The following is a 24,938-nucleotide window of genomic DNA, read 5'->3' on the forward strand; positions in this document are numbered from 1 at the left end:
CAGTTTTAATGTTCATTTGGGCTCCTGACTGTTGTTTTAAACATACTTGAGAAATTGTGAACTCTAACTTTAAGTTTTAAAGTCCAGTTAAAGCACCGATACGGAGACTAAATAGTTTTTTAGTACTTGTAGTGTAACAGCTGGAACATGGAGCTGCGATGGTTGTGTTCCTGAGCTGTAAAACAGCTTTGGAGTCATTTGAAGGTCGATGTTTTCTCTTTTGATGGAGCTACACTTTAAATGAACACTGTGGGAGTCAGGCAGCTCAGATAACAGACTGACTGAAGGGACACCGGTCAGATGCAGTATTTAAAGATTTTCACAAGGGGTCAGTGTTAGTCTCTGTGTGAGTTCAGCCCGTCTCTGGTTCATGTCCAGCTCTTCTTCATGTGTTTAAATGGGCTTTCTGTCATCTCTGATTTATTAAAGACACAATCTGTGATTCACCTGCTGAAAGGTGGTTTTTTAATATGTTATTTACAGTTTCCAATTTTCTAATGACAAAAGATATTGAAAGGACATACGAAACAATGCAAAGAAAATTCAACACCATGTGGAACACAAACAGAACAAAACAAAAAGGCTGCCATACAGTTTTTAGGATTACATAAATGGTCTTTCGAAAATGTTGTCACTATAGTAACATCTCGAGAGGAATGTAAAGTAACAGGAATAAATGAATCAAGTTAAACACCACACCCACTCATGTAGCCAGGCAGGCCAAGGTCCCTATGGATGCTGAGTAACATGACACTCTGCCAAGAAAGGTCCCCACATTCTCTCAAATCTATTCTGCGTATTGAGTTTGTGTACATGCAGTCTTTCCATTTGTATAACAGACAGTATCCCCTTGAACCACTGTGCAAAGCTGGGTGGAGTGGTAGACTTCCAGGTCAGGAGAATACATTTCTTAGCAACCATTATTCCTAGGTGCAGAGCAATCTGCATGTCGTACGGCGGCTCAGTCTCTGCAGAGCATCCAAAGGTGGCCCAGGTCGTGGTCGGGCTGAACGTCTTTGGAATAGGATTTTGAGAGCTGCTCAAAAGTTGCAGTCCTAAAGTTTTATAATGTAGAACAAAACCAGAAAAGATCTGCTAGTGATCCTTCAGAGGAGCAACACTCGTCACATTCAGGAGACGCTGATGGAAAGATGCGGTTCAGTTTTGTTTTTGAGTAATGCAATCTACTCATCACTGGATTAACCTGTGAGTGTGAGTTAATAGAACAATGAACCTGGGACATTGCGTCTTTCCAGCACTATGCTGATCTCTCTACATTCAAGTCACTGGCCCAGGCGTCCCTAATAAAATCTGAAGAAACCAAAATAGTAAAACAATTCACAGATTTTGATAGTAGCTGCTTGGAATCTGGAGGGAGCAAGAGATTTTCAAGAAAAGGATGGTTGGTGAGGGTGGACTCTGAGTTTGGGCACTTTTCTTTAAAATAGTGTCTGACTTTAAGGTATCAAAAAAAGTGAATTTGGAAGGTTGAACTTAGTACTTAATTGAGTAAATTGCAAATTGGCCACCAATCTATAGATCTAAAAAGGTTCTGATACCCTTCTCTAACTGTCCAGGCTTGAATGAGTGATTTTGTGATATGGGAGCATGTATGGAAATGCTGGGAGTTTGTTGAGCCACTTTTATGTGATTTAATATTCGCAAAGAATTCCTTAAGGTAAAATTTTGTTGAATTGACGTGTCTACCTTTAACAGCAGAGGCTTCTAGCTGCAGCCATGAATGGTTCTTTTCAGTGTACCTTCGCATTTCCAGTAGGTAAGAGCCCAGTAGAAGTGTTTCAGAATTAGCAGACCAAGACCACAGTTCCTAAGGGGTTTGTGTAGGTGAGCCTTGGCTATCCTATGTGGTTCGCAACCCCATATAAAGACTAATACAACGGAATTGAGCTTCTTAAAAAAGGATGCATTTAAATATATGGGCAGGTTTTGGAAAATATATAGAAACCTGGGCAGGCTCGCCATTTTGATTGCATTTACCTGCCCAATCATGGATAAGGGCAGTATCTGAGTTTTTCTACTGATTCTGTTAAAGTTAAATCTGAAAAGATACTTTAGGTTCTTGGTCAGTTTAAGCCCCAGAGAGGCGAAACAGTCCTTCGCTACTCTAAAAGGCAATTTTTTTCCAGATGTCTTCAGTAAATTGACCCACCAAAGGTATGAATTCTCTATTTCTCCAATTTATGGTATAACCAGAAATACTCCCTGAAGAATTTATATATTCTAGTAGGATGGGGTAGGATAGTCAAACTGCTCGCTAAAGGGCCGCAGGAGCTTGTTTGACATTTTCCAAATAAGTGGAAGCTCATCTTCCTCTTCGGCTGATGACATGTCTGGAAGTTTCTTGCTAGCTTGGTGACAGCTAGCGGCAGCATCGGCTAGCGAGGGAGCCGTTCCGTTTCCACCTCGTGCAGTTTTATTAGACATATTCACATCTTTTTTGATGGCGCAAAAGAGAAACAAACAGCAAAAATCTTACAACAAAAATGGAGAGTCTAGCATTCAAGAAGGCAATTTTAACTGGTAGGACTTCGAATAAACCCGACTACACTGCGCTCATCCCACTAACGTCTCCCTCCACACTGTGAATCTTTGATCAAAAGACTAACATGGCTGGGCAGAGACTGCACGCTGCATTTCTAATAAAAAATTATATATATCTGAAGATTTGTTAAGGAAGAAAAATACCCAAATGATTCCTTGTACCTCAAAGAAAGGTAGTCCAAAGAGAGGCCAACGGTTGCAGCGATGTGTTGCTTTTAAGTCATGAAAAAGAGCACAAACAGAAAATAGTTGTTTTACATTTTTAATGTATTATTTTCTCTTTACTGGGTTCAGACTGCAAAATGAAAAACATGAACAGGTTAAAGACATGAATCCATTAAGAGGCTGACACGAGACTTTACTTTCAGACTGATACAGGCGGGAAAAAAGGTGCAAAACAAAAAGCACAAGCTGTTGTTCAGAAACAACAGTTCAAACACATTTTGATTTAATGTTTTCTTCTATTTGTTGACGGGTTGAGACGCAGGTGAAGAAATGTTTTACGTGTGTCACCTGTCTACAGCGAGCAGCAGGCGAACACGGTGAGCTTCTTTTTAAATCACCTGAAAGGTCTCTGAGGGGGAACTGGATCTGTTTGTGTCAAACTGGGAGCGCTTCTCGTATTTTTCCTGTTGTGGTCACTAAATGCTTCTGTTCTTCTGGAGGAGACGTTGATTGTTCATCCTGTTTGAGCTCAGAGGTTTTAAAGGTGAATTCTTGATCTTAAAGTGATCACATGCAGCCTGCAGTCGACTCTTTTATGGGTATGAAAACAAGTTCTAACATGTTCTATTAATACGCTCGCAACGAAAAAATAAACCCTGAAAAACTGCATTTATATAAATCTAGCAGACATTACAATGACGTTGTGTTTGTGTTCTCTCTTCTCTCAGTGGAAATTACTCTTTTTATTGCCTTAAAAAAAGCAAAAATTACCTGCCAAAGCTACAATATTTCATTTTGTAAGATACTAAATTACATTTTTATGGGTTGGAACATAAAAAATGTTAATTTCAAGTTAAATAATCTAGACAATTTAAAAAAATTCTGTGGTGCAAAACTGAAAATTTTAACCCTTAAGTGGAATTTACTGTCTTCAAGTCTTTTACTTTATTATAAGGTCCAAAATGATTTGTGTTATTATTGTATAAGTGATGAAATGAGCCAATGTGGTGAAATTACTTCATCTCATAGAAGAGTGTTTGATGCAAAACATAAAATCTGGTGAAAATCATTTCAAGACAATTTAAAAAGATCTTAAATTTAGTAAATCTACACATATTTTTCCTTAGATTTACATATATTTCTGCAATTGCTATAAAAAAAAAGATCTTTTTATTCTAGTGTATTTTGAGTCTAGAGGGGTTTTTTGTGAAAACAGAATCTTCTTTCTTACAGCTCATTTACTCTTTTTATTACTTCATCTTAAAACAATTTTTCTTGTAAACAATCACCAAAATCTTTAATCAGCCAATGCGGTGAGATTATTTCACTTGTATTTGATAAAAATATCAAATACAAATCATCAAAGTGTCAGTGTTTCTTTACTCTGGTGCTCATTTTTAGATTCTCACACTGATTTCTAGAAACTTCTAGAAATAAGAGAATCTAAAGTTTGTATCATTACTCTTAAAGTCTGAGTATCCGGCTAAATGACCAGTTAAAGATGGATGTTTTTTTGCAGTGAGGACTGTTAAATGCCTGCAGTGAACTCGGCAGCGGCGGCGGCCCGTCACCGAGGCGTCACGCGGCTGAATGGAAGTTATAAACCCTGCAGGAGGAGGAGGAGGAGGAGGAGGAGGAGGACAGACAGACAAATAATTTTCACAAGTGGCTGGCGAGCGGTGCCACATGTTAACCCGGAGTTGTGCAGAATGGCCCAGATTCTCCGTCCAGACGGGCAGCAGCCTTGACTGGAGGCCTTTTCTTTAAGGGCGGGCGGCAGGGCTGAAGGAAAAAAGGTCTTGCCATCGATTGATTTTCCTCACTTGCACTTGCCTGTGTCCCACGCTTCAGGAGGCCCGGGGAGCAGCCATTGATTGAGAGGCCACGCCGGTCATTCTTCCATTTTCCTCTAGACTTCCTCAATGAGCTGCTGTCTGTGTCACAGCCTCTTTCAGCTCAAGACTCATTACTTTCTCCTCTTAGTTTCACACAAGACGAAGATAAAATGAACATGTTGTTTTATTGTTCTCAGCTAGTGGAGTAATGACATGATGTGGTGTGATATACTGAAGCTTTAAGATTGATCCGAACAGCAACAGAATCTGATCCTTGAAGATTAAATCACATATATTAACATTATGACGTCTACATCAGGGGTTCAACTGGTCTCACCCTGCGACCCACGTTTCCCACCTTCATTATGTCACGACCCACTTTAATTTATTTTTCAAAAATATCCTTCGAAAACACGTCATCTTTTTTTTTTTTTTAACATAAATACATATATTTACATGAACAAAGTGCATTTCAGAGCACATTATTAAGAAACTGAGGAGGACCATGACGACTGCATGTACACTAAAATAAATATTAAAACCGCACAGAATAAATAAAACCACAAAATAAGACTCATGAACAGACAAGCACCTTAAAACTTTACATGCACAAAAAAATTCTACCTTTTTAAATTATTTTATACTATCTTTTTTTTTAATTTTATACTGCCTTTTTTTTGTTGTTTCTAAATGTTGCTTCAGTTTAAATGGAAGAACTTCACTACACATCACACACTGGAGGTTCTGTCCCTTTTTATCCTCAGTGTAGGAAAATCCACGTTTTAAATACTCCGGGTCGTATTTGCGCTTCGTCATCTTTCCCTCCGAACATCAATCAAATGATGGTTACCATGGCTACGGCGCGCATGCCTGTCAAAAAAAATGGTTGTTTTTTTTTTCAAAATAAAAGACAAGTCCAACACATCAGATGTGCGTTAAATATTATTTATTTATTTTTGACCAGCTGTCTGTGACCCACCCAGAACGGGTCCGCGACCCAAAAGTGGGTCATGACCCACCAGTTGAGAATCGCTGGTCTACACTGCTGCCTGAAAATGTTGATAAACTTTAAAGAAAATAAAATTTAAACATAAAATCTAAAGAACTGTCAGGAGTAAAAAAAAAATCCCTCAAATGAGTGATCTGTGTCCTCATTTGTAATCTTTGTTCTTTTAGGTAAAGTAACTCGGATCAGAAGTGTTAAATTATCACCTTCATGGCTGCAACAACAGTCTAGTCTAATATGTCAGTAAATAGTGAAGGATGTCAACAAACAAACAACACATCAAACAAATCCTCAGTTTTCTGAGACATAAAACAGAAACAGCAGCAAATCTGTCTGCTGTTCTTACTTGATAAACGGTTTAAATGTTAATAAATGATTAATAAACACTTTTTTACTGATTTACTGATTTACTGATTGATTGATTGACTGATCGTTGAAACTCTAACAGATATGTGAGCAGGCAACTTGATGTCATGGTTTAGTGATTAAAGTGTGTAAATTATATTTGAGGTAAAGGTTGAGGTGAGCTGAAGGGCTCTTTGAGTAACTTCATAAATAAAGTTGACTTCTTCATGAACAATGGAAGTCGGTGAAGTTGAGCCAGAAAACCGACGACTCTGAAGAAGTGAAATAAATATATCAGCACACAAATGACACATTAATAGGAAGAAAATACTGAACAGAAACATCACATGAAGCACATTTAGATGTGATGTTTCTGTGCTCTTAACAACTAAACTGTTCTCATAAGTGATCAGAAGGATGTTTGTTAGAAGCTGATTGTTATGTTGTTGTGTTCCAGGTATCTTTACGCTCTGGGACAGAGAGTCTGGAAACGCTGGAAAAAAAGATATTTTGTTCTCGTTCAGGTAAGAAACAAAAAATCTGATGACGTGTATTGATCTGTGATTCATTTGAAGGCTGGAGAAGGTTAAAGGGTGGTACGCTGGAAAACAAGAGAAATGAGCTTTAGCGTGAGCCGTCCAGTGCTACGCTGAGTGTTTAACTTCCTGTAGTTGCAGTTTGCAGCAGGATGACGAGTAAAGCAGAACGATGGAAGTGTTGCTGCTTGTTCAGCAGCTAAAAACTCTTTACAGCCTTCTAGAGGATGAAACTTTATGTCAGGAATGTCTGAAATTCATATTTAGAGACAGTCGTCCCTCCGTTATCACTGAGTGGTTGTGTGTGTGCAGCCGACTGTCTGCTGGACGAGACTGAACACGCTGAAGGATTTACTACTGAATATAATATATCTGTGCTAAAGCTAAGCTAGCAACCTCCGGCTACGTTTGAAAAAATGACTTTGACTCTGTGAGGAAACTTAAAGACGATCTCACTGTTGAAACATCCTGTTGAGTCTCAGCTGTGCAGCAGCAGCTTCTTCCTTCATTCAGGATCAGACTCTGCTTCATAGACGCTATAAACTGTCTTACATCTCCAGCTGCAGACATTACTGCAGGTAAACATGCTCCTGCATTCATTAGGTCCTATTCTGATTGGCTGGGGGTGAAGGTGGGGGCCACACATCAGGCCAATCAGAGGAGGCGCTCATTAATAATGCAGATTTATGCAAATATCTTCAGAAACAGGCTGCTGGAGGACAGAGAAGAATCTGAGCTGTAAGGAAAGATGGATTTAGAGAAATCTAGACAACTAGAGCTAGTCACAGATATGTTTAAAATAACTCAGTATTTATAAAAAAATGAGTCAAAAAGGGCCATAACACCAGATCTTTAAAAGTAAAACTGATTGACTGAAACCGTTGATCCACAGTAGAACAGATCAGACTCCAGCATGTGAAAATATGAAATATGAAAAACACTCTGATTTACTTTTTTTGGATTTTGAGGCCTTTTACCCTGAAAGGCAGCAAGAAAATCATCTCACATCAGCTGCTCTGAAGGTTTTTCCATCTTATCTGATCACCTGAGTCCTGCTGAAGCAAAGTTAATTGTTCTCTTTTCACTTCTGCTGTTGTTTACTTTCTGACCAGTCAGGATCTTTGTAGTACAGGAAGGATTTTCTTCTTTTTTCACCAGATAACATTTAAAGGACGGGTTCACAATCTTCAAGTGTGTCTTAAACCAACAGTCAGGAGCCCAAATGAACATTAAAGCTGTTTTTCTTGCTGTAATCATTCCTCCTGTTCATACTGACCATTAGAAGATCCCTTCATAATGACCTTACAATGGAAGTGATGGGGGACAAAATCCACAGTCCTCCTTCTGTGCAAAAATGTATTTAAAAGTTTATCTGAAGCTAATATGAAGCTTCAGCGTCCAAATGAGTCAAATCAAGTAGATATCTTTCAACGTTACAGTCTTTTTAGTGCCAAAGTCCCTCTTTTTGTTACTATACTTCCACCTGCAGCTCAACAGGGAAACACTGTCCGAGGAAACACAAAGAGGGAATTTGATGCTAAAAAGACTGTAAATGTGTCAGATATCCACTTGATATGACTAACTCAGACTGATGAAGCTGAATAGAAGCTTCACACAGACTTTTAAATGACTGTGTGGACACACTGTGGATTTTATCCTCCATCACTTCCATTGAAAACACATTTGAAGGATCTTTTAATATCCAGTATGAACAGGAGGAATGATTACAGCGAGGAAAACCTCTTTCACTGTTCATGTGGACACCTGACTGCTGGTTTAAGACACACTGGACACATCATGAAACTGTGCTTTCTACTTAAACTGGAAATTTTGGGGGAAAAAAGAGAACTGGAAATAAGAATAATAATAAAAAAAAGCACCTGTGTGAGTTTCATCCGTGTGTCTCGGTCCTGCAGGTGAGTCAGTACACGTTCGCCATGTGCAGCTACAGAGAGAAGAAGGCTGAACCTCAGGAGCTGATGCAGCTGGAGGGCTACACGGTGGACTACTGCGACCCCCAGCCAGGTGGGCTCACATATGAACAGACTCATCCCAACTCACACTACTGGAAACGGAGATTATTACAGAGCCAAAATATTTAAATGATCAATCTGTTAAAGCTGTTTGGGAATCATGACCTTTTGTGACACGACGCTGGCTGTGATACTTCATGATGAATTTGGGAACTTTTAAGCCTCAATGGATGAAACTAAATGCAAGTTTATTTGTTTATCACATTTCATACACAAGAGAAATTCAAAGTTCTTTACATAATGCATTAAAACAGAACAACAACACTGAAATATTACAATGCTAATTAAAAGAATAGACATGTTTCTAATGGAAACTAAAATGTTAAGACCAGAGACATAAATACAGGATAAATAATAGACTACTGTAGAAATACAGTTACAGTAAATGCAGTAGAGACACCAACCAATCAAAGGTCAAAGGTCATCAGGATGTTGATCCCATCTGTGTGCAGCATCGTAGCTAAAAGCAGCTTCACCCTGTTTGTTTCTAACTCAAGATGCTACTAGTTGATAACTTCCTGAAGATCTTTGGTCCCTGCTGGGTTTATATTCAGATCAGAAACGTATTTTGACTCGATATTTATGTCAGAAAATGATGAAAAATGTCGATCAGTGTTTCTTAAAGTCCAAGACGACGTCCTCAAATATTTTGTTTTGTCCACAACACAAAAATATTCAGTTTACTGTCATAAAGAAACCAGAAAATATTCACATTTAAGAAGCTGGAATCAGAATTTTGACATTTTTTTTCTTTAAAAAATTGCTCAAAACGATAAATCGATTATCAAAATAGCTGGTGATTGAATTTAATAGTTGTCAACTAATCGATTAATCGACTAATCGCTGCATACATATAAATCATCAGCAATACAATTTAATGAAATGTCTGTCTATGAAATGGGGTTTGTTACAAAGCCTTTTACTTACCTTCCTCCTCCTCCTCCTCCTCCTCCTCTTCCTCAGGCCTGCAGGGCGGTCGGGTGTTTTTTAACGCGGTGAAGGAGGGCGACCTGGTGATGTTTGCCTGTGATGACGAGCAGGACCGGGTGTTGTGGGTCCAGGCCATGTACCGAGCCACCGGACAGTCCTACAAACCGGTCCCACCGCTGCAGAACAAAACCACAAACTGCAGAGGAGGAAACCAGAAACCAGCATCTCCCATCAGTAGGTTCTGATTCTCACTGAGAGCACAAACCCTCACTGCTCGTTGTACACATTTCTCCGTTCTCTATTTCTCTGTTTTGTGTCTTCAGGTTATGCTAACACATTGTTGCTAACTTGGGAGCTAACCTCCTTCACTTTTCCAGCATTTGGGGAAACAACAAACGTGACTTTTTAGCATTTATTAACTGAAACACTGTAGTCTGTACTGTACATTTACTGCCAGACTGACAACTTACTACTAACCTTTTCCTCTGCTCTGCTCGCATCCACCATCACTTCTCTGTCGCTCGCTCTTTCCCGCTCGCTACTCAAACACACAACACAATGACGTATTACTTAACGGAGCTACGCTACCAATAGTTTCCGAGGCAACGACATAATTTGAGTAGCTGTTGAACCAACATTAACTGATGTTTAGTCCACTAGTTTTCATCAGAAACAAGTAGTGAACAGAACACTGACACATGTTGAACGTGTTGAACTTGTTAGCAAACAGCTTATTTCCACATCCAGCAGTTACGGAGCAACATTATCATTCATGTGGAGTCGTGTTTCTGTCCACTTGGTGAATGTAAGTCCAATATTCACTCTCTTTTAGCTCTGTTTTTACTCTCTACCAACTCCTGAGGGAAATATCTGGCTCTTTAGCTGCTAAATGCTCCACTATGTTCACCAGCTAGTCTACAGCTAACTGTGTCTGTTTGGTGCTGAGCAGGTAGTGTTCAGCGGCTCTTTACAGATTTTTCTCTCTGAAAACGACGCTATGAGACGCTGAGAGTGAACCAGAACAGTAAAGTTGCAGCCGGACAGATAAACAATGAGCTGAAACTCACTATAAAGCTCCGTAAAGCCGAGAGGAGCTGCAGAGTCTCTGATGATTCTCTGTAGGTTCATCACTACGAGCCAAACACATTACACACTGACAGATCAGACATAACCGTGTCTCATAATGACCATTTCTGCTGATGTTTTTGCATATAAGTAGTCTTGACTCCACTCAGTTGGTGGAATTTTATGTGGTTGTTATTCTTGGAGAAGTTTTTTTGACTTCAGGGCTGCAGCAAACATGTTAAAACGCCTCGAGTATCTTTAGCATCCTCAGATTATTTTAACATTTACACTTTTCTTAACTTTTTCCATTTTTTGTTCCCTTCTTTCCTCACTTCCTACATTTTCTCTTCTTTCTTTCTTCTTTCTCTTCTTTTTTTGCGTTTCATCTCTTCTACACTAATCTTTTCCTCCTTTTCATTTCCCTTCTTCCTTCACATCTTTCTTAGTTTGTTCTCTTCTGTCCTTTTCATTACACACTTGCTGTGTCTCAAATCTCGTACTTCTGTACTTACACTTAACATCTTGAGTGCATAAGTGCGTTCACACTGAGAATTATGGGAAATGCAGTGCACTGTGAGAACCCGGATGGTGCACTCAAAACAGTCAAAAAGTTGAGTGTGGAACTATGGACACTTCTCAACCTCAATGGTCGCCATCTTGGCTATGTAGCAGAAGGGGAGGAACCACTTTTCAAACTGGAAATGGCGGCCGAGTACGTTGTAACTATACAAATGTAAGTTATACATGTGTTTTTTAGCACTAAGCACCACTATACTGTTGTCAGATATAAGCCATCAGTATGTTTATTGGCTTAATTTAGCAGTCTGTAATGATTTAGTAGCGCTATCTATAATGCGAATGCTAACGCTAGCTAATGCTAATTTGCGATCGTCATTTCCAGTAAGTGCACAACAGCCGTGTTTGATTTGAGACGACACTACCCTGTAGAAATTCGCGCACTACGCCAGTAATACATAGTGTACACAGTGTACTAACAGAAGTATTTGATTTAAGACACAGCTACAGTGTTTTAATACATCCTGGGTTAAAAAACAATGGAATCCTCCTTTTTATTACAGAAAGACAGACAGATTGCAGGATCTCAGACTGAACTTAGGAGGGTTTTTTTTAATCGTTTGTGCCGATTGGTTGCAGGTCCGCACATGCAAACACACACACACACACACACACACACACACACAACAGGGGGCAGATGGAAACAGGTTAACAGATTGAGGTCGTGCTGCCGTGAGAGAGAAAACACACGTTGGAAGAAGGGAAGGATGGACGGTGGAAATGATAGAAAGATATGAAGGTGAAGAGATGACAAAGACACGAGACGAGGGACACTCAATACAACACGCAGCCATTTTTCACATTTTTTCCCTGTTTGGTTTTTCTGTTTTTTCATTCATCCCTGCTTTCCATCATCTTTCGCTTCCCTTTTTTCTAATTCTTCCCCTCCTTCTTTCTTTTCCTCACCTGTAGTGATTCCATGTAATCACTTCTTCTTCTTCTTCTCACCATTAACGCGTCTTAAAGGTGCCTTCTGCAGTTGTCTTGTAACAAACTAAAGCTTCTGTTTACTCGGTATTTCTCACCAAAAGGCATCATGTGTGTCCTTGAGGTCTAACAAACATGTTGAATGAACGTCCTTCCAACCGGTGAAAAGAAATACTCAGATCCTTTACTTAAATAAAAGTACCAATACAGCAACGTACAAATACTCCATTACAAGTAAAAGTCCTACTACAGTAAAAGTACATAAGTATTATGAGCTTGATGTAGTTAAAGTATTGCAGTAAAAGTACATAAGTATTATGAGCTTGATGTAGTTAAAGTATTGCAGTAAAAGTAGTGGTTTGGTCCCTCTGACTGATATATTATTATATATGACATCATTAGATTATTAATAGTGAAGCATCAGTGTTAGAGCAGCATGTTACTGTTGTAGCTGCTGGAGGTGGAGCTAGTTTACACTACTTTATATACAGTTAGCTAGTTTAGTCCAGTGGTTCCCAACCTAGGGGTCGGGCCCCTCCAAAGGGTCAGCAGATAAATCTGAGGGGTGGTGAGATGATTAATGGGAGAGGAAAGAAGAAAAAACAAAGTTCTGATACACAAATCTGTTTTCAGTTTTTGGACTTTTTCTCTAATCTTTGATTTTTGCTGAAATATTGGATCATTTGAACATTTATTGAAATGAAAGCATGTGAGAAGTTTAGAGGGAAAAATCACTATTTGGTGGAGCTGTTAACAACTCATAGACATGTGAAATGTGACCCCGACTACACACTGCTTTTTGTAAGACGTCAAAAGCCAAAAAGGTTGGAAACCACTGGTTTCATCTTTAACAATGTGTTGTATTTTAAAAGCTTGTTATATTATCCATTGTGTCAAATCTTCATCTGAAAAGTAACTAAAGCTGTCAAATAAATGTAGTGGAGTAGAAAGTACAATATTTCCCTCTGAAATGTAGAAAGTAGCATCACATGGAAATACTCAAGTAAAGTACAAGTACCTCAAACAGTACTTAAATACAGTACTTGAGTAAATGTACTTAGTTACTTTCCATCACTGTTCCTTCCTCATAAAACATTTGCAAAGTTGATTTTAAATCATATTTAAAGTATTTGAATTAATCGATTGTTTACATCCATATTTAGTATATATTTGCAGTCTTCTTCTTCTCTGTCTTTGTTGGCACGTTACAGTTTGTTGAGCTGAAACTGACGACAGAATGAACCAAGATACAAACAAACTGGGATGCTTTCAAACAAACATAAAGCTCTCGACAGGTGGTCAAAAACAACCACAGGGTGACTTAAAGTCCTTCCTCTCTCCTCATACTATCACCTGTTTTCTTGTATTCATCTCTTTTTCTTCATTTGTCCTTTTCATTTCTTACTAACTTCTCCTTCCACACCTTTGTCGTTTCTCTTCTTCTCTTCTCATCTTCAAATCATGTCATTCATTATCTGTGTGTGTGTGTGTGTGTGTAGGACGGCGGCGGGTGGCGGCGGCGTCTCCACGCCTCGCCTCGACCGCCTTCTCCCCGACGAGAGCATTGTGAAAATGAAGAGCTTCATACTGAGAGCTGATTACGGCGGTATTTGTGTAATTTGGCGCAATTGAGACCCGTTCTCGCCGCCGCTCGTTAGCGTTTAATGGAACAGATTGAAGCGTTAATGGCGAGAGGTGCTGACACGCTGTTTGCGGGAGGAAATAGAAGGTGTCCCTGAAATAGCTCTTAACTGGGTGCTAAGTGTTGCTCCGTGTGTGTGTGTGTGTGTGTGTGTGTGTGTGTGTGTGTGTGTGTGTGTGTGTGTGTGTGTGTGTGTGTAATGGTCTTGACAGAAAGACTTTCTCTCTTTATTAACAGTCGTGTCCATGAACCTGTCATATTCGTCTCTGCTCGCCCTGCAGGCGTTTTTCATAAAAATGAAACAGGAGGTTAAATAACACTAATGACTACATGTGAACACACTGACGATCACTTACACACACACACACACACACACACACACACACACACACACAGACAAGTTATTAAAGATGAATAAAATCATACTTCTACCGTCTTGACATCGTGGAAACAGCTGCGTTTTCAAACACAAGCGAGCTGTTCTTCTTCTCTGCTTGAAGGTTAATAACTCAGAGCGAACAGGTGAAACACAACATCTCTCTCCCTTTGTTTGTCTCCAGCTCTGGACTGTTTTCAGCTTTGTGTCTCTGGAAGCGTTTTCGGAGCACAAAGAGCGAGCAGGCGGAGGTGGCGGCGTCAGGTTTTATCGACTGGCGTGTGTGAGAGCACATAATGAAGCTGTTTACACGTTGGAAGTCATGTCAGAGACTCGCACATACCAGGCTGCTGAGCGGTATTGTTGTTGTCCGCTCTCGGCTGAATGTGAATCCTCAGCTTCTTTTGTCAGGGATCAACTCTTCCTCTTGTTTACCAGCTGTTATCCAACAGCGTTCTCACATCGAAGCAGCTTTTTGTTCACAAGAAGGAAACATTTTTTAGTTGTTCAGATAAACTCAATATGAAGGCAAAGTGACACATAATCATCATCATCTTTGAACCACCTGTTGTTCAAATTAAATATATTTGAAGTGGAGTCAGTCTCCATCAGTCGTACGTAGTTTGATGTTACATATTTTGTGTTGATTATTGTTTTATGAGATGTGCGTCATGTCGTAGGGCTACAACACCGTCTCCCTCTGACTGTCTTTAAGCAAGTTTATTTCCCAACCAGCAGCAGCAGCAGCAGCAGCAGCAGCAGCAGCTGTAGTTGTGAAGAGACACAAAGTATTCACAGGGTTTCTCTTATATAAATGTTCTCTGTGTGTAACATCATGAGTAAAGATGCTACACGCTAGCAAACACACTCTCAACAGCAAACAACAAGACACACTTCTGCCTGAATTAGCAGATTTATGCATGAAAAGCTCTAAAACATCACAATGTTAGTACGTTCAGTTCTTCACATTTACAGCAAAAACAGTGAAAGTGCAGAAAACAGAGAACATGTGAATCCTTCAGTGAAAAGTCTGTAAAAAAAACAGGAAGTAAAATCATAAAATAAGACGATCTCTATACTTCCTGCTATAATCCAAAACATTTCCCTTCATAATAAAAGACGTCTAATCTGTACATGAAACCAGATTTATCTGAAACATACTGACAACATGTCAACAACGCTTAAGGAACATAGCAAACATAATATAATTTTACTGCGACGCACACTGAAAACCTGCAGTTTAATAACAGTCACTGATTGTTGATGTACCTCATATGTGCCATTTTTGGCAACACAAGTACTTTTATTTTAATACTTTAAGTAAATTTCGCTGGTAATACTTCTGTACTTTTACTTCAGTAGGATTTTTCATGCAGGACTTTTACTTGTAAAGAAGTATTTTTACATTGTTGATACTTTTATTTAAAGGATCTGAGTATTTCTTCCATCGCTGCCTGTGCATGTGTGACGCTGACGTAAAGGATAAAAAACGTACTTTTATGTGAAAATTGTCTGTAACTCAGATGTTAGCTCAGTTTACTTTACTTTATATATTGTATTCTGATATTTTATGCAAATCACAGGAAGTGCAAAGTATTATTTTTATTAGTAGTACTATCAGTTTTATTTTAATACTTTAATTAAATTTAGCTGGTAATACTTCTATACTTTTAATTATGCAGGACTTGTAATGAAGTATTTTTACATTATGTGTGTATTGATACTTAAAAAATTAAAGGTAGTGATTACTTCTTCAACCACTGATGCTCTACATAGAAAACTGTGTAGTGAACAGAATACTACTAATAATACTAATATACTATCTACCACGTTCATTACACACCAGTAAAACGATGAATATAAGATGGAGAAACAAGTGTAGCATCTCTACACCAGCGGTTATCTCCGTTATCAGCTGTTGATTTTCTTCTCGATCAATCGATTGGTTGTTTGGTTTATAAAATGCTTCCTCAAACAAAAGTCCACAACCCAAAGATTCATATTTGAGAAGATTGAATCAGAGAATTTTGTCTTTTTTTTTCTTAAAAATGACTCAAAATAGTTTGCAATTCTTTTTCTATCGATCAACTAATCAATTGACTGATGGTTGCAGGTTTAAATGATGCCAATTCAAATGTTATTCAACTGACCGACTGAAGAGAAAAGAGAAATAAAAAGATGAAGAGAGACTGAGGATTAACTGTTATCTGGATAATTATTCAGTTTAATTTATCATAATTCTCAGGTTTATCAGTGAAGTTTGTGGGATTAAACTCCAACTGAACACCGGCTCTTCATTCTCGATGTAGTTTGAGGAGATGTTTGGTTCTTTGTGAGCAGATATCAGCAGCAGACCTTCTGGACTTTTCTCTGCTCTGAAGTGGAAAGAAAAAGACAAACAGACGAGTGCGAGTTTGTTGAAGAAACCAGCGCTGACATCACTTCCTGTCACTCTTCCTTCCTTGCCTGTTCGCCGCAGCTGCAGATTCAAATGGACCATCGCCCAAACGACCTGCAAAGTCCAAACCAGTGGAGATCATCGGGAGGCTGCGGGGACGTTTGGCTGTGACCTCTGACCTTTAAAATCCACTTTTATCACACAGACTGTGACTTTGGTCCTCGGTTTGTCCAGGCGGCGGGCCCGTTGGGGGGGTTAAGACTCGCTCCTGAAGGTGTTTTTTCAGAGATGTTTACACCTGTCAGTTGTGTTTTTGAAGAAGCAGGTGGTCAGTTTGACAACGCGTATGATCCTGAGGAGAGACCTTCAAACTGTCCTTTCGTCTTAACCTCCCGGTGTTTCAGCGGCGCCCTCCAACTCAGCAGAACAGCTGAGGATGCGTTTGTTTGCTCCTCTCAAACTTTTCCCGGAGTTGAGTTTGTCCGTTTTGAGCTCTGTCCCCCCCCCCCCCGCTCAGCCAGACGGAGGCTGATGGGCTTGTCCGTCCGCATCTTCATCTCCGCTCGCCCTGACATCATCCCCGTCGTCGCCGCCGCCGCCACGCTCCGACAGGCAGATCAAGTCACATTTCTCAGCCTGGTGCACCTGAAACTGAAACGCTCTCTCCGTCCTCCTCCTCCTCTTCGTCTGCATCAATAACCTGCCATCAGTGGCCACCGCCACCTCTCAGAGCGGCATGTCACATAGATGTGACTGTTGCCGTGACGATACCAATGGAGCCCAGACAAGATGGACAAGATGGATACGGAGAGATTGAGCGCAGAAAACTACCCCCACCCTCTCACCTCAACACACACACACACACACACACATCCTCACACATGTTATAAATATCATACCAACATACATTTTAGTCAAATAAATGATAGTAAATAAATCTGATTTGTGCGTCTGACTGTCAGCAGATAAAACAATAATGTTCATGTTGTTTAAACACAAAGAACAGCTGATCCTGATGAGAACCTCTTAGTTTTGTAGGTATTTTGTAAAGCAAGCAAAGTTTCTTTATATAACACCTTTCACAAACACCAGTTACAAAGTGCTTCACAGTCAAAGAAATAAAATAAAATCAGAATAAAGAAAAGCAAAAACACCAGATAAAATACACAAGTAGAGCAGATAAAATGGACAAGTTAAGATAAAATAGCACATTCTACCCAAACGCCTGTCTGAACGAACGGGTTTTTAGCTGCTTTTTAAAGGAGTTTACATTATCCAAGGACCTTAAGCTTGTTGGGGGCTGCTGACTGGAAGGCGTGATCCCCCCCCGGGTCTTAAAATGTGTACGAGGAACACTCAGAAAGCCCCGGGTGGAGGGTTGGGGTTTGGGTAGGTTAGGGTTTGGGTAGGTTAGGGTAGGTTAGGGTAGGGTAGGGTAAGAGCTGGACTAGTGGTGTAGAGGTGCAGAGTACAGTTTACGGAAACCAGATTGAAATGTATCAAACACTCTGTGCCATTCTAGTCTTTGAACCAGTTGTTTCTCCACAGTCTTTTCTAAAATTTAAAGTATTGGACAAAATTGATAACCAGATGATGGTGACAGATGAAAGATACTATAATTCATCCTCTGGGGACCATGAATGTGTCTACAAAATCTCAGAGAAATCTGTTTGATAGTTGTCAAAGATATTCGAGTAAAGAACAAAAAAACTTCACAGTGGCAGAAGAGGAAAAGTCAAAATGATCACTAACCTCATTAGGGTACATCCTCTGGGAACCACGAATGTCTGAACCAGACCGCAGCATCAAGTAGACGTCGTGATATTTCACAGCTTGAGTGAAAACTTTAACCTGCTGGTGGCGCTAGAGGAAACATCAGAGGTTCACTCACGTCAGTAGGATTCAACCTCTGGGGAACATGAATGTCTGTACAAAATGTCACAGCAGTTCATATGAAAACTGTCGAGATATCAGAGTCAAAAAACAATTTGTGTTCTCGGTTTGACTGTTTTGCCAGTCAGCCAGACGTTTGAGGAAAGAGACAAAGAAGACGTTTCTCCTGCAACAGTTACTACAGTCAGTTATTGATCCAAAGCAGCCAGGAAGTGATTCACAACCGTGGACGTACTGACAGAATATAATATATAATACTGTTTATATATATTTTATATACAGTACCAGTCAAACGTCTGGATATGTTGGTCAAAACACACAGACTACGGCTACTTTCTGTTTTCTTGTGACAACTTTTATTTTAGGCTCGGTTCAGCATACTGTTCGTTTTTCCTTAACAACAACAACAACAACACACTTTTTTTAAGAATTTCTCTTAAAGGGGCAGCGCTCCAACAAATGCTTTGTCCTCTAATGACAAAATATGACACCCTTATAGCCATGTGATGCCTAACATGTTAGCAGAAATGTTAATAGAATAAAAGAATATATATAAACATCTATAATTCCACTGCAAACTTTTTCAATTGAAGACAACCTTTTGCCAGTTGTACCTTTTTCTTCCAGGACTCAACAGATTCACCTTCCTGTTCCCCTGAATGAGAGAACTGGTACCGAATACAAACACTGGATAATGAAAGCTTTTACGGTGGAAAAAGTCTCGTAGAATTCATTTATAAATGTTATAAAAGGGATTTTATCTTAGTCCGAGATCAAAATAAAACCTTATTAAATCCAAGCGATCCACAGTGAGGTTGTAAACAGATGATAGAAAAGCATGATGGTGAATTCTGTTCAATCAAAAGCACAAATTATTAAATAGATTTATTTCTCTGTATGAAATAGGCTCCTGATAATAAGTCGGATCAATCAAACAGCTTGTTTAACCTGTAGTTTATCTGCAAAGTGTCTTTTTTTATATTCTATTTATAATCCCAGTTTAATATGAGCCTCAGATTAACCAGGATTTTAGTGATTTTTTGTTGTGTTTAACAAAAACATCTAAAACTCTAAATGTGTCCTCATGTAAAAACGTCACACTGATGAGAATCTGTTTGAAAAAATACAAAGTGAAGAAACCTGCAGACAATCATCAACCATCTGTGCCAGGAGCAGTGACATCCATCCATATTTACTGTCACACACACTAATTCACACACTAACCCCCCCCCCCCCCCCACCCCTCTCTCTGCAACACACACACACACACACACACACACCCTGCAGATAATAACAGCTGAAAGTTGGACTTGACACGAATCAACATCACTCCTCCGCCGTCTGTCCCCCCAATCAATACTTCCCCTTAACCCCCCTCCTCTTATTATCAGCACTAATCTATATCTCTTTGTCTCGTTTTCTTTAGAGTCGCCCTTCTTCACTCCCCGTCTTTTTCTCCAAATTACATTAAGGACAATCCCGTGTTTCGGAGGTAACGAATGTAAAATGACCTACATCGGAATTAGACAGAGCGAAAGCGGGACACGGGAGCCAAAGGGCAACCCGGAGACAGAAAAAAAGTGGGAGAGTCAGAAGAAAAGAAGACGGAGAAGAAAAGGAGAAGGAGCGTCGATTGGAAGTTGATTGTGGAAATTTCACTTTTGCTGCCTTTTTTTTTCTCTTTCGGACAAAAGCGACAAAGAAAAAGAAAGAGGAGGAGGAGGAGGAGGAGGAGGAAGGAGGGGGGGAGGCATGAAACACAAATGTCTGAGAGTCCTTGCGGGCTTCTCGGCGTCCACACAAAAAACAAAATGGCAGCGTTAATAAAAAAGCGATCACTAATGCTCGTCTCAGACGCGAGGCCGCGGGCGTCGGAGGCGTGGAAGCAGCGCCGGCATTCTTCAGGAAGCCGTGGTTCTTTTGTGGGGCCATGTGTCACGCTCAGAAACTTCCCATCCCCGAAATGTACTCCCACAATAACGGGCATGAGTGGAGAGTGTTAGGCTTTTCATTTGAACGGGGCCATTAACAGGACGGCCTGAAAGGACTGGAAATGAACCCATGGTTTGCTCAGGCCGGGACGCTCTCTGCACCTCTTCTGCTTCTTTTATTTTTCTTTTTTTTTTTTTTGTCGATTCTTCTGTCGCTGACCCCGAAGCCCCGTTATCATCTGCTGCTTCAGGCGCCGCACGGCCGAGCTGGAAGAAAAGCTCAAAGTATCTTTACTACTGTGTGAAAATACTTCATTAGTAGTTAATCCAGTTTTTATATATATAAATCTGTGATATTCCTTATTTTTACCTTCTCATGTTTGGATCCAAACCAACAATGAACTGATCTACTAACAAGTATTGTGTGTGTATCAGGGATGTGCAGAGAGCCCAGTATTTGTATTTGTATTTGTATTTGTATCTGTTTATACACCCATAACACAGAGACAGCACGGTGTGTAACATGTAGGGAGGAACTTCAAAGGCGATTGTTGCTTTGCACTTTTCATTTATTGCCTATTTTTTTACAACCTAACTTTATGGAAAGAAGAAGAAGGGGAACAACAGGTTATGAAGAATCCCTTTGAGAGCGCTTTGCACGTGTCAATAGCTCAGCTGTGATGTTCAAATTAGGAAATGTGCGTCATGTAGCGGGTGGATGTGACTCCCCTCGTTAAGACCTGCTGATAGATGTAACAGCGGAGCAGAGGAGAGACACTGCGTGCTGGTATTTGATACGGTTCTTCCCGAAAACAAATAATTTGTATGAAACAAATATTCGTAAAAAAAAAACCCCACTATTTGTATTCGGGCACATCTCTAGTGTGTATCAAAGCCTGATATATCTTCTTATATATTTGTCAGTGAGTCACAGCGCTGCACTGGGTCACATGTTCCTTCATCATGAAGAGTTTGATCACGTTAGTTTGTTTAGAAACGGCTCCAAAGACTAATAACAGCATCACGTTTACAGTCTGTGGAGAGTATTTCCATGTTAGGACCACCGAACATGAATGAGGACGCTGCCCCCCTGGGTGACACGTTCCTTCATCACCATGAACTGTTTGTTCTGTACTGTAGTTTATTTTGACTGTCTTGTCTTCGGTGATGGAAGAGACAAGCGTCTCACATTTGAGGTGGAAGTTGATGGAATAAAGGAGACCAACAAAGAGAAATTTGTCTTTGTATATTTATTAAAGCTTTTGCGCAAAAGGACCGAAACCTACAAAGCGACAGTCAGCGACCACAGAGGAATTGATGCCGAGCGTCATCAAGAGTTTTTATATGCATAAGAACAAAGAGTCAATAGTTACATTCAATGAGGGGAAAACACATCAATGATTAAATGAAGGCATTTCCCTAATGAAGGCTCAGATCAACATGAAAGGGTTAATGTGCAAGCTGGGTTATATTTCAACCTACATCATTAAACACATAAATGTGGTGCACAGATCAGGCATCTGTATTAAGAGAGACAGTTTCATTTATAGCATCAGGGGCAAAGTTCAGCAGCCACAGAACTGTAAACCACAGAGACTCACACTTACACGCAAAGATTATTCACTAAATCCTCCACAATACTGCTGCTAAAATATTAAAATATTATCGAAATCTTCCAGCAAACTCAAGTTCCTGTTTTGCAGATCGAGACTTTTTGACTTTTCTCTGGCGTCGTCATAGATACGGTCAGTGTCATTATGTCTGCTCCGCTCGGTTCAGCGGTTTGACAGATTAATTTAGGGACAAACTGAAGGTGATGCAAAATAACTATTGTTCAGTATTTATTAAACTCATTTTGTTTAGAGATGAATCCAGTTTCAGAAGCTGCATCATATGTACAATATCATCAATGCTCCTCAGATAACAATGATCCACAGTCAGCATCACTGTAACACCAGGGCCAACGTGCCTTCATGTAAAGTTCCTCCAGTGAATAATGTAGCCAGAAGTTCCTTTTATCACACTGCTGCTGCTGCTGCTGCTGAACACCCGGCTGTTAAAAAGTAAGAGAGGCTCATAGAAGTCAGGTGAGGATTTATTTATGCAACACAAATGTAGAAAGAAATCTGCAGTAACATCATTACTTTAACTGTCAGATTGTCCTTGTATGTTGATGTGGGTGTTATTATTATTTTATATTTAAATTATGGTGATGTGTGTTTTTGGATTTCAGGATTATATATTGTTGAGTTTTTCTGTTGATTGTCAAGTGTTTCTTTATGTTTCTTTGTTGGAAATAAGTGTTTTCACTTCAGATTGGATTTTTGTTTTTGTGTCTGTAAACCATAAATCAATCATTTATTATATATATAAGACTGAACTCCACACACACCGTGGGAGGAAAGTTTCTCTGAGTTGAAGCCGTGAACCTACGAGCAGGATTTGTGACATCACGACTCGTTTGGAGCCAATCGTGATCCAGTATTCAACTTACACGAGTGTGACACTGAGAATAAACTTCACAGTGAAGGAGGAGACATCTGGTGTCCAGCGGGAAAACTTTACAAACTAAAAACATGGGTTTTTAATGAGGGAGAAGGAGGAGATTTTAAGGATTTTAACGAGATAATTTAACTTTTTTATGGAAAAACATATACAAGCTGAGTTTATTATAAACATCCTCCAACATGTCTGAAGGGAATCTTTAACAATCTGAGTGATAATAAGAGAAATCTCCTGCTGCAGCTGACTAGTGATGCGTCGTCGTCGTCGTCTGGCGTCTTTCTGGCTGCTTTTTCGACTCTGTGAGTCACTTCCAGTGTTTTTCCTCACATGTCGTCCATGTTGGCGAGTGTTTGTGTCAGCTGAGTGTACTGACAGCTTCACAGACGATCTGTAGCCAACCGAGGTGGGAACTATTAACCACAGCACTGAGAACTGACACTGCCAATGTAGTTCTCTGTGTGTGTGTGTGTGTGTGTGTGTGTGTGTGTGTGTTTACATGTTTCAGTTCACTCCTGAGCTCCCAGAGAGGCGTGAATGATTGTGAATCAGAGCACATTTATATATCACCTCATACGTCCTGACAGAGAGGTGGACACACATTTACTGCTGTTGCTTTCTTCCTTCCTTTAACCTCCTTTATACTAAACCTGCTTCACATGAACATGAACTTAGACGATAAACGTTTGGATCCAAACCAACAATGAACTGATCTATTAACCAGTATTGTGTGTGTATCAAAGCCTGACACACCGCTGCACTGGGTGACATGTTCCTTCATTAGAAACGGCTCCAAACACTAATAACAGCGACACGTTTTCAGTCTACAGAAAGTATCTCCGTGTCATTAAGAAGCCGTGTCACATGTGTGAGGATGCTGCTAGCTTGTTGTGTTTACAATGTGTGTGTCAGAGTCTGATCAATACCACAAGAGTGAAAAAATGGTGATTTGTTTAGTGTAAAGAAAACCGCGTCCTTGTGCATACGCGGTGGTCTCTTCCTGACACGAGAGTGAAAACGTGAAGCTGTTATTAGTCTTTGGAGTCGTTTCTAAACAAACTAACGTGACCAAACTCTTCATGATGAAGGAACTGACGTGTACACAGAGGAATAAGATATATCAGGCTGTGATACACACACGATACTTAGCTAATAACTAGTTACAACTATTAATGTGTTTGATTTGTAACTTATAAATAACTTTCTCATCCCTCTGTGTGTGTTTCCTGTCCAGGTCTGGATCCGTCTCAGCGGCAGGGCGTGGAGGAGCTGATCTCCGCGGCTCCGTGTCGTTTCGACCACGCCGCTCTGTTCACCATCTTACAGAAACACACTCTGCAGCACCGCATGAACGACTCCTTCTCCTGCCTGGTACGTTAACAAGACACGCTCACTGTTTTTATCTTCATCTGGTGTCGTGGTTGTGAACTACACTACCCAGAGATCAGCTGGGGGTCAGACTCATACTGCTCATAATAACTTCATAATAATGTTCTTCTTCTATCGTCTTTTTAAAAGCAACTTGACATGTGAGCTGCAGGTTCCAGTCAGCAAACACAGAGGAACAGATGTTTCTATTCTGTATAAGAACAGTTTTCTTATTACGGTTTTCATTTAAACATTCAGTCAAAGAAGAAAACATTTGTTCTGTTCTGTGAATTATAGGATAAAATATAGGACTGATTAGGAATATGACAACAATTTATGACAAAACTGAGTCTTATTGTTTATTTGTAAAGTTTCAATCAAAGCTCATTTTTAGTTGTTCAGCAGAAGTTCTGATAGTTTTATCATTTAAAGGTAAATGTGTGTTATTGAGCTGCATATGATAAGTTTTTTCTTTCTTTTGTCTCACAGTAGGAGGAGGTCAGTTCTGTAGAGCTGTAACTATTAGTTCAGGGCTGCAACTTTGATTAATCTGTCTGTTATTTTCTCTATTAATTGATTAGTTGTTTGGTCCAGAAAATATCCGAAAACGCTTAAACATGTCGATCAGTGTTTCCCAAAGTCTCAGATGACGTCATCAAACGTCTTGTTTTGTCCACAATTCAAAGATATTCAGTTTATTATCATAGAGACTAAAGAAACCAGAAAATATTCACATTGAAGAAGCTGAAATCAGAGAATTTGGATATTTTCCTCTTAAAAAAATGACTGAAACAATTTAACGATTATCAAAATAGTCGTTGATTGATTTAATAGTTGACAACTAATCG

The 24,938-nt window shown here is 39.7% G+C and overlaps 1 protein-coding gene and 1 long non-coding RNA gene across 4 annotated transcripts in view; one reads left to right on the forward strand and one right to left on the reverse strand.

Moving 5' to 3' along the window:
* Positions 1-24,938, forward strand: part of cadps2 (Ca++-dependent secretion activator 2) — a 254,458-nt gene that overhangs the window by 139,242 nt on the left and 90,278 nt on the right. For all 3 annotated transcript variants that reach the window (XM_067590867.1, XM_067590868.1, XM_067590870.1), the window contains exons 9-12: positions 6,371-6,437; positions 8,366-8,474; positions 9,446-9,646; positions 23,957-24,093. In XM_067590867.1, coding sequence (XP_067446968.1) covers positions 6,371-6,437; positions 8,366-8,474; positions 9,446-9,646; positions 23,957-24,093 — 514 coding nt within the window. The remainder of the gene's footprint in view (positions 1-6,370; positions 6,438-8,365; positions 8,475-9,445; positions 9,647-23,956; positions 24,094-24,938) is intronic.
* On the reverse strand, positions 3,605-8,414 carry LOC137183682 (uncharacterized). The gene is made up of 2 exons (XR_010928517.1): positions 8,330-8,414; positions 3,605-6,185 (listed from the first exon to the last, which is right to left on the reverse strand). It is a non-coding gene; the product is annotated as an uncharacterized lncRNA (long non-coding RNA).

Source organism: Thunnus thynnus, chromosome 5, assembly GCF_963924715.1.
Source record: "Thunnus thynnus chromosome 5, fThuThy2.1, whole genome shotgun sequence".
Taxonomy (NCBI): domain Eukaryota; kingdom Metazoa; phylum Chordata; class Actinopteri; order Scombriformes; family Scombridae; genus Thunnus; species Thunnus thynnus.